Source organism: Gymnoscopelus braueri, assembly GCF_963280865.1.
Source record: "Gymnoscopelus braueri genome assembly, chromosome: 19".
NCBI lineage: Eukaryota > Metazoa > Chordata > Actinopteri > Myctophiformes > Myctophidae > Gymnoscopelus > Gymnoscopelus braueri.
The window spans coordinates 35,867,232-35,877,389 of record NC_137621.1 but is presented as its reverse complement, the minus strand read 5'-3'; the positions used below and the strand labels follow the sequence as shown (position 1 = coordinate 35,877,389).

The window sequence follows — 10,158 nt, the reverse complement described above, 5'->3', positions numbered from 1 at the left end:
ATTATATAACATCACTCCCATTGCACACCATTCACCTATAAAGTGTATACTATGCTTATGTGCTTACTATTATGTTAGTACAGATATATAACCAATTATTTATCTTATCTTATATACTATTATAATTGAAATGACCTCCAAAAGTTTGTCCGGGATTGCTCAGCACAGGATCTCTCCACATGCCTCCAAGACCTGTCACAAACTTGATCAGAGCTCTGGCTATTATTTAGGCATCTTACCCCACCTCGATAAGTGATCAGACTCTCGGCTTGATTGATTTTCTGATTTGCCTATCAGACCCTCAGCCTGATCTGGCAGGTTGCCATAGCAACCAGATACAGGAAGTTTGACCTCAAGAAAGGCTTTCTATTTGACAGCAGGTGGGTCGTGAGGTTGGGAGGTTGGGAAGTTTGGTATACTAGAGGTTAGGGCCGCTTCGCAGCCCTAACCTCTAGTATACTTAACTAATAAAGCTATACTCCTGTATATAATACACCTATCTATAGATACATTATTTATTCACTATTCTATACTCATAAATTGCACACAGTCCCTGCTTGGAAGTGCAGCCCAAAAAAATAAATTAAAATTAAAATACACTCAACACACCCCTTCCTCGTCCTCAACATTTTCTGTATATTCCCCAGTAGTAATTTCTTACTTTGAACATGAATTTTATCATTTCCATTAAGTTCAATGCATGCAACTTTAAAAACAGAGTTGGTGTGTTCCTGATATCCTACATTGTTAACAATCCGTATTGCTCTTTTTTGTAGTATGTATAATGGTTGTAGGTTACTTTGCCCATACCTCCACACAATAATAAAAAAGATACGGCAAAACCAGTGAACAATACAGAGTGTACAATGCTTTGTGATCTAGGAGTCTTTTTTTCCCCAGGATGGAAATAATCTTGCCAGCTTAGCCCTTACTTGTGTAATATGGGGTTTCAAGTTGATTTTGTGGTCTAATATCACACTAAGAATTTCTATATTTACATTATCCATCATCATAGTTGTTTGTGTATTAATTTCATTGTTTAGAATCAACACTTGAAAGGAACATGGTTATTCTTTTCTACAATGTTTTATTTATACAATCTACAGCACAATTCAAATGCAAAGTTTCTCCTTAAAAACATCCATTTAGTTAGTGCTTTAAAAATTATATACAGGAAACCATTTACTACAAAGGCTACTATTAACAAAACAAACATTTAGTTTTAGGTTTTTGCAGGAAAAGGTACGCCCTGTGTACTGTATACAGGCCTAGAAAGCATTCAAAAGGATATAAATTTACTTGGAGGTCTTTTGGTTAGTATGGTAAAACAAATAAAGCCATTGTTTCAGTTTATAAGTACACCACTATGAGGCCATTGCTGAAACTACTGAATTCAGCATGAGCGATATTACTGATGAGCGTGTCTAAAACCTGAGATAAGGCAGTCTGTAATTTCAAAATGGAACATTGAAATATGTATTTTACCAGCTGTACATTTGCTGTGTGCTATACACCAAATTAGAATGTTTGTAAACGAACAGGTCGTGTGGTATTTCTGGATGTATGTCTATGGATATCTACACACAATATAAAGGCAAACATGTATCCAGTATGTGAGCTACATCTACTTTGTCAAAATGTGGATATTTAGAACAAAATAATATATTTCTAATAATACTCGATAATAAGACCATAAGTGTTCTGTTCTTCCAAAAAAAAAAAAAAGGTTAACAAATAATACTGCCCCATACAACTCCAAAACAACAAAACATTTGTATCTATTATTTTGTGTAATACAGCAAACATTTAAAAAAGTCACTACTTTTTTATGTTACACAATTTACTTCACTATAATAGATGTTACCACCAGCTATTTCAATTAATTAACTATTCATTGTCAATCTCACCCTGGCATACAATAGAATCACTTATGAAAAACAAAGAATTAGCGTATTTCATAACACCTATCCACTTTTGAGAATGTATCATTTGAAATGCATAATTTAATATCTCACAAATAGACGTTGCTCAGCAATGTTAACAATTGCTGGACAAAGTTGGGCTGGAAACTAGTTATTAATTGAACCACATGAACCCTAGCATCCCTATTTTGGGGAAGAACATTCTGCGAAAATAGCAATTCACTATTTTCGGTGAAGAGATTTGGTGTACAAGGAAAAATGGAGGGGACCAAGCACAGACCCCTGGGGGACCCCGGTCAACTAGGGTTTAAGTGGTTAAATGTTTCTCCAAAACGGGTTTTGCTTTCACATCATCAGGAATGAAGAGTCATGAGAAGGAACTTTTGTGCACAAAATGACATCTCATTCAGGAATTAAACTCCTGAAAAAATAAAAAATAAATAAAGAAAGAATGTGAATAAATGAATGAGATAATGTCGGATGTTGTTACAGTAGCCGTTTTCTGTGGCTTTGGAAGCACAGTCACAAGCAGATGTAGAGCTCTGATTCCATGTCCTGCAAAAACGTTACACGTCATGAAATAACTGACACATAAATCTGCATAAAAACATTCTATGTTGGTGAAATACGGCAATACTACAACTATACTCTTAATTTAATCTTCATAATATTTAAAATTGGTATAGAGATTATGTAAAACATGGTTGTGCTTCCCTTTCAAAGGATATCATAACATGGTCAGTATCGAAGTGATAACAGATCACATACACTGGAGCTTGCATTGTTGTCCAGTGAGCTGAGGCTTGGTTTAGATGCCTTTTCTCCCACTTCTATCTGCTTTTTGACACAAAGTTCCTGCCGTTTGGTCCTATGGAGAAATATGATTGTAAAGCGTTAACCACTTATTTAAACACTAACATCCCTATTCTCGGCATGTTTTAATAGGCAAACATTCAGCAAAAATAGGCAAACGTTCAGCTAAATAGCGGATCTAAAAACTTTTGTATTCATACTGTATGTAAGGAAGGGCACAGGGGCACAGTACATTCTACGTATAAAAGATGCTTTAACATTTTTGTTGGATTATCATAGCGACCAGTGCGCCCCTGGAATTAAACTTTTAACTTAAAATTAGAAAAGTATGAGTGAATAATAGTTTAGTAATTTAATATCATAGCACATTTATCTTCTAGCACTCAATTCCAATGACAACATGCCCTGTTGTTTTTGACAAAATGTTCATGCCGCTTTGCACTTTCTTCAGTCACTCTGATTGTGAAACCATTGCAATGAGATGGTCTGTCTGTGTGTATGTACTGTATGTATGTATGTCACTCTGTCCGCAATGACTCAATATACTGTGTCGTCAAATCACAATACAAGAGCATGAAACTTCAAAGATCTCTAGCTCAATAGTTGACATACAGTATGGTGAAATTTAAATATGAAAAAGGTCGGCGATGGTCCCGTGGCTCAACTATGCACACATTGTTTGTACATTGCATTTATTTTTAAAAGTTCAGTGAGATAAATTCATTCCATCTCTACCTGTACAAGGACCACATGCTCATCGTTCTAGCATCTTCTTGGGTCAGAGATGAAGCGTGCTCTGCCAGCTCCTCCAGGAAGTGGAACAGATCCTCAGAGTCTATACACTGCTTTCTAGGAGGAAGGATGAGGAAGATAATGGGGGGAAAGGTGAGAACAAGAGGAAACAACACAACCAGACAAAAACGTTTGCAAGACTCACTCAGTACTAACGCAGACAATGAAATGGCACCAAACCAAACGTATCATGTAACATATATGTATATGATGTTGTGGGTCAAAAGTGATGGTGCAAATACGGGTAAGACAAGATAAACCAGAGATACACAGATATATGGATGTGTGATTAGTCCTCCAGGGAGAATTGAGTCGCCATCTGTATCATTATTATTATAGTTATGATACAGCAGAGAAGTTAAGAAGCAAGGTATAAAGTGAAACAGTACAGTACTTACATAAGAGCAAGTGATAAAACAGCGCTACGTTTGGACTGGGTCATCATCATGCGGGTCTTGGTAAGTAGGGATTTGATAAACATCTCCAGAGCCTTGGCTGCTTTCACTTGCTTAGGACATAACAACTCAATATCCCCTTGTCTTTTACACAGTAATACCGTTAAATTATAATTTACACATTTGTAACACTCTTGAGGATGTACAAATGTAACCACTTGCGGGTCCATTGTGGTTACATTTGCACACAGTTAAGAGTTACATTAACTTTTTAGCGAGCCATGATGAACCAAACCACTGGTTCATATTGGGCTCAACAGTAAAAAGATACAGATCATCACAGGAACCGCCTGGGCAACCCTGCCCACTTCAGCGTCCTTCTGCATTATCTTTTTGATGCGTTTCTGTGTACACACCACACACACACACACACACACACACACACACACACACACACACACACACACACACACACACACACACACACACACACACACACACACACACACACACACACACACACACACACACACACACACACACACACACACACAGTGGTGGAAGAAGTACTCAAATTGTTTACTTAAGTAAAAGTATCAATACCACAATGTAGAAATACTCTGTTACAAGTAAAAGTACTGCATTCAACATTTACTTGAGTAAAAGTACAAAAGTATTGGCATCAAAATGTACTTAAAGTACCAAAAGTAAAAGTACTCATTACGCAGAATGTATACAAATCTTTTGAAAATAGCAGATCTACAAGCTGTGAGCTTGCAGATCGGCTATTTTCAAACAGCCAAAGTATATAAGGGCTGGAGTGGTTAATGTATGTTTTGTAATAATAATCAAAACATACAAAGTAACAAAAGTTTTAAAATAATTGTAGTGGAGTAAAAGTACAATATTTGCCTCTGAGATGTAGTGGAGTAGAAAAAGGAAATTTTAAAATACTCCAGTAAAGTAAAAAATCTTGTACTTAAGTACAGTACTTGAGTACATGTACTTTACGCCACTGCGCACACGCGCGCGCACACACACACACACACACACACACACACACACACACACACACGCACACACTCTGACACTGTTGCGGTTGCACTCTCTGGTAAACGCAAACCAACGTCACATAAACCCAAGCAGGTAGGCCTATTATACTCACAGGTGCAAAACGCACGTTGTATCTTCGCTTCCCTCTAACCATGGTTTAAGTAGAACTTGTTTTAGCGTTACATTGTTGTTTTTCTGCCTATAAGACGTGGAGTCCATCAAGTCGGGATCCATTTGTTTACCTTTTACAGGAAGTCAACTGAATGATGGCTGGAACTGGAATCAAACACACACCCCGGGTCACGCCCCCGTGACCCCTGACCAATTGACAGTGGTGTAATGTAACTGATGAGTACATGTACTCAACTCAAGTACTGTACTTAAGTAATATTTTGAGGCATTTTTTTTTTACCTTACTGGATTATTTCCAAATTTCAGTACTTTTACTTCTACTCCACTACATCTCAGAGAAAAATATTGTACTTTTACTCCACTACAATCATTTGACAACTTGACTTACTAGTTACTTTGTAGATTTGGATTATTATAACAAAACATGCAGTAACCACTGTAGATATACATGAAAATAGCATTTTCTAAAGATTTTTATACATTTGAAAACTTGTGAAATGGGACATTCTGCATAATGAGTACTTTCTACTTTTGCTACTTCGAGTACATTTTGATACCAACACTTTTATAATTTTTTTATTACAATACATTTTTTGAATTCCGGACTTTTACTTGTAACAGAGTATTTCTACATTGCAGCATTGATACTTTTACTTAAGTAAAACTTTTGAGTACTTTTTCCACCACTGCCACTTGGCCCTGTGGTAATATAGCCATCTCCACATAAACATTAATAATGAACTAAATTACAATTGGGCACATTGTATATTCCGCTGACTTGTCCTGGAAAGCTTTCATCACCATGATTTAATTTGTTTAATAATATTGAGAGACCACAATGGACCACAATGGAATTTGTGTGTTTTTAGCACTGTATAATTGTATAATCATACCACTGTACTTTTTGCAAACAGTTAATAAAGTATTCAATCAATCAATCAAGAAACCTTCCTGAAAAGGAACTAAAACTAGTTCCTTTCAGGAAATATAATTAATAATTAACTCTAGTATTGCTTTATACATTGTGCCCATTGTACAGTATTCTGCTGACTTGGTGTCACAAAATTATAAAGATAAGGTCAGGTGGATTAATATTCAATAATAAGGTCATAAAATGCTCTCAATAAAGTAGCCTCTCCTCCCAGCTGGAGAACATTTCATTTCAAACCGCAAGCCATGTTCCTCCATTTGCTATTTGCAGCCTGGACCACATGTCAAGTGTATGGTAAGTGTTGTGTTACATATGTGGAAATGACACTGAATGTTTGTGTGTGTGTGTGCGTGTGTGTGTGTGTGTGTGTCTGTACTTATATTACTATACATGTGAGGACATTTTGTCCGTCACAAGTATTGTAGAATTTGAGAAATAGACATTGTGAGGACACATTTCCACAAGAGAAATTGTTTTATTGTTAAAACACGATTGTTAGAATCAAGCTTACAATTAGGAAAAGATTCAGGTTGGGGTTAGGATGTCAGGATTAGGATTTGGATGAGGTATTTAGTGGTTGGGTTTAGGGGTTTGTGTTGGAGTTTTCACACACCGAAAACAGCAGATCTACAAGCTCACAACGCATCGCAGCGTGACGTGCTGTGAGCTTGTAGATCAGCTATTTTCGGCTTTGGGGTTGGAGCTATGACTAAAAAGGAAGCAAATGATCAATTGTCCTCACAAGTATAGTAATACAAACGTGTGCGTGCGTGTGCAGAGAGAGAGAGAGAGAGAGAGAGAGAGAGAGAGAGAGAGAGAGAGAGAGAGAGAGAGAGAGAGAGAGAGAGAGAGGTATGTAGAGTGGTATATGTATGGTCTACTCTTTCGGATGTTTTGCAGTGTCCTATTGCACTGTACAATTTATATGAGCTAGTGTGTTTCTTTTCCCCTGTCGCAGTGTGTGTTGTGAAACTCTCCATGGTGTTTGTTATATTTCTGTACCAATGACAACATCTATTATTATGCTGTATACTTGACGAGTAAAGCAATTCTATTTTGGCAAATATTCTTTGAGTAACTGTCCGTCACAACCTGTCCATGACAACAAACTGAATACTCTCACTTTCCTGTCTTTCAGGTTATACCTTTACAGCACTCAATGAAGGGAATATTGACCAGGTATATTCTCTAAAACCTTAAAGGAGTAGGTTCACCCAAAACATTACTTATTTTCTATCAATTACACACCTGTGAATAACATGTGAGTAACATCTAATACTGATTAATTAAGTACACTGGACCACAATGGAAACATTCCCCCTGGGTCTTTTTGTGTTATTCTTTTGACTGTACTACATGTACTGTTCACAATCGTGTTAATAAAGTATTGAATCAATCAATCAATCAAATTGTCTGGGTGCAGCGCCGTTGACTTTCTTATTATTTGCTAATATGCCTACTGTTGTCAATCAAGGAGGCCAATAATGTACCTTTGTACTAACTGTAAGGTGTTTTGCATCATAATTGATTCCCAAACCTGGTCTGCAGAGACCTATAGTACTAATTTCTACCCAACCAAGTATTTAATTTGACTCACTTGATGGTCCAGGTTCTTGATTTGGCACCTAGAATAGTAAGGACACTGTGTGTGAACACAAATAACCTCCTTGTAGGATAATAAAGAGAACCAAATACAGTAGTTAAATTATTGAATGTGATAAACTGTGTCTTTCCTATAGGAAATTGTTGAGAGAGAGTGGTCTCAGAGAGTTTGGCACCCTCCTTTCAACTGCCCAGATATGACTCCATCCCCTACTGTCCCCACCTCAGGTGACTTGTCTGTAGACTATAGTGTAGTCAATTGTCTGATATCTTATTTAACTGTAACTTCAGATGCTGTAATAGTTCTTTAGCTTTTCAGATTCAGCTTTTTACCTAAAATATGATTAAGACAAGTATGTGCACAGGTTTCTATAACGACACCATGTCCTCTGTTCCAGTTGAGCTTGTGAAAGCTGCAGACATTAAAGTCATAGCTGCCATGGGAGACTCATTGACTGTGAGTGAAACTGGGTTTATCTTATTCTATATTATGTATGTTATTTGTTATATAACATGATTTCTCTCAATTGGGGAAGTAGTGTTTGTTTACAGTGCAGGTTTACTGTGCTGTAACCGAACCATGCTTTACCCAGAGTAGCCCCACTGTAGTTGTGGAAGTATTTATGTACTGTATGAGCAAACTGCTAGCACCTCTTGACAGAGGAGATAATCAATGCCAAATATACATATACTGTATATACGCAATTATGTCAAATGTACAGTATATAGGCTACCTGCATATAACAATATATTATATATTATTATATTATAGTAACAATATAAATACACCCATTGTGATCAATGCCACAGCCCCGATTAATCATTATGCTGTCCTATGCATGTGTTTTTGTTGCAGACAGCTATTGCTGCCAATGGCACTACAATTTTGGCAGTTCCTTTTGAATTTCGTCAAGTGTCCTGGAGGTATCAGACCTGCTCCTTTAAGATCCCTTCAGTTACTGAAAATGTTATGTTTTAATTTGTCATCAACCAACAGCGTTTTCTTTTGAAAGGGTATAGGTTATTTATTGGCTCATTAACCAATAAATAACCTATACCTTTTAAAAAGAAAAAATGAAGCTAATTTGTATTAGTTAATTAGCTCTGAGCAATCCATTCTCCTTAGAATTGTAAGAGTGAACACCAAGTAGTTATTGGAGGCACAGGAGAGAAAGTTTTTATATTTACAGAATTAATACCATACAATCACCACCAGGCATAATCCACTTTTTCAACTGATAATCCTTTACTGTTATACATTCACATGCACATGCACATGCACATGCACATGCACATGCACATGCACATGCACATGCACATGCACATGCACATGCACATGCACATGCACATGCACATGTGTGAGCGAGTGAGCATACCCTTTATACTGTATTACAATATTGATGTTATTATTATCTTTAATGCAGTATTGGAGGTCATGGAACTTACCAAGATGTCATTACCCTGGCCAGTAAGTAACTACATTTATTTACACATGATTTTGGGGGGGTCCCCAGGTGACAGTGAAGTGACAATTTAAGGACTTTTAAGACCTTTTTGATACCTCAAAAAAGGAAAAGAAAAAGACCATTACTGCATCAAAAGTGAACAACAAGTTATACTATTTAAACATTGGCCAAATTGTTAAATAATATAAGAAAGAGAAAATAGCCGATCTACAAGCGCATAGATTGGCTATTTTCACAATATTTATCTGTGGATCCGAGTCAAACTAAATGTAATACCTCAACTCCTACATTCCAAGTGCTTGTCAGGGTGGGGGGGGTCCCCAGTTCAAATATGAATATTTGGGGGGGTCACAGCCTGAAAAGGTTGAGAACCACTGCTATACTATACTATACTATACTATACTATACTATACTATACTATACTATACTATACTATACTATACTATACTATACTATACTATACTATACTATACTAAACTGTGCGATGTGATGCGAAGGCGCGGACTAGCCAACACCTAGCCAATATATCTAGTATTCACAGATATATTATTTGTCCCTTTGTTCACAGATATCTTCAAACTGTTCAATCCCAAAATATTGGGTCCAGCTCCGAAGATGACTATGAGTGGCTATCCAACTACGATCAATGACACAGGCTTCAACTTTGCTGTCACTGGACACAACACCCTGTAAGACTCTGTCTGGCAATTCAATTGACCGCATTTGACTCATTAATCAGTGAAATTACTCATTATTCATTGCACTTGGCAATAAGAGAATTCTACTAAGTAACTAAGGGGGAGATCACTGAAAATCAGTGTCAGCTAATGTCTATTATAGCAATGATACAAGAGAGGATGCTCTTTTTTGTTACTGCATACATTGTATGTAATGTTTTCATGTTATTGCTTTTTCTTTTTACTCTACTTTTACAATAGAATGTTCTGACCATGGCCAGCTCTATTTTGTTCTGTTCTATTCTATTCTGCTATTGATAGAGAGGTGATGTAAAACAGTAGGATATGCTGAAGCTAAAAATCTCTATTTAATGC

At 36.7% G+C, this 10,158-nt stretch overlaps 1 protein-coding gene across 3 annotated transcripts; it reads right to left on the bottom strand.

Annotated features, from left to right (window-relative positions):
* Positions 1–1,158: 1,158 nt before the first annotated feature.
* Positions 1,159–5,218, bottom strand: LOC308074487 (dr1-associated corepressor). Of its 3 annotated transcripts, none has more exons than XM_080413938.1 (6): positions 5,088–5,218; positions 4,254–4,326; positions 3,926–4,025; positions 3,471–3,584; positions 2,691–2,790; positions 1,159–2,477 (listed from the first exon to the last, which is right to left on the bottom strand). In XM_080413938.1, the coding sequence occupies exons 1-6, from the start codon at positions 5,127–5,129 to the stop codon at positions 2,445–2,447; spliced, it is 462 nt and encodes a 153-aa protein (XP_080270064.1). In that variant the 5' UTR covers positions 5,130–5,218; the 3' UTR covers positions 1,159–2,444. The 3 variants fall into 3 exon arrangements, with proteins under 3 accessions (XP_080270064.1, XP_080270065.1, XP_080270063.1); XM_080413939.1 differs by having other exon boundaries at positions 3,926–4,022; XM_080413937.1 differs by lacking the exons at positions 4,254–4,326; positions 5,088–5,218 and having other exon boundaries at positions 3,926–4,240.
* Between the last annotated feature and the right edge of the window lie 4,940 nt (positions 5,219–10,158).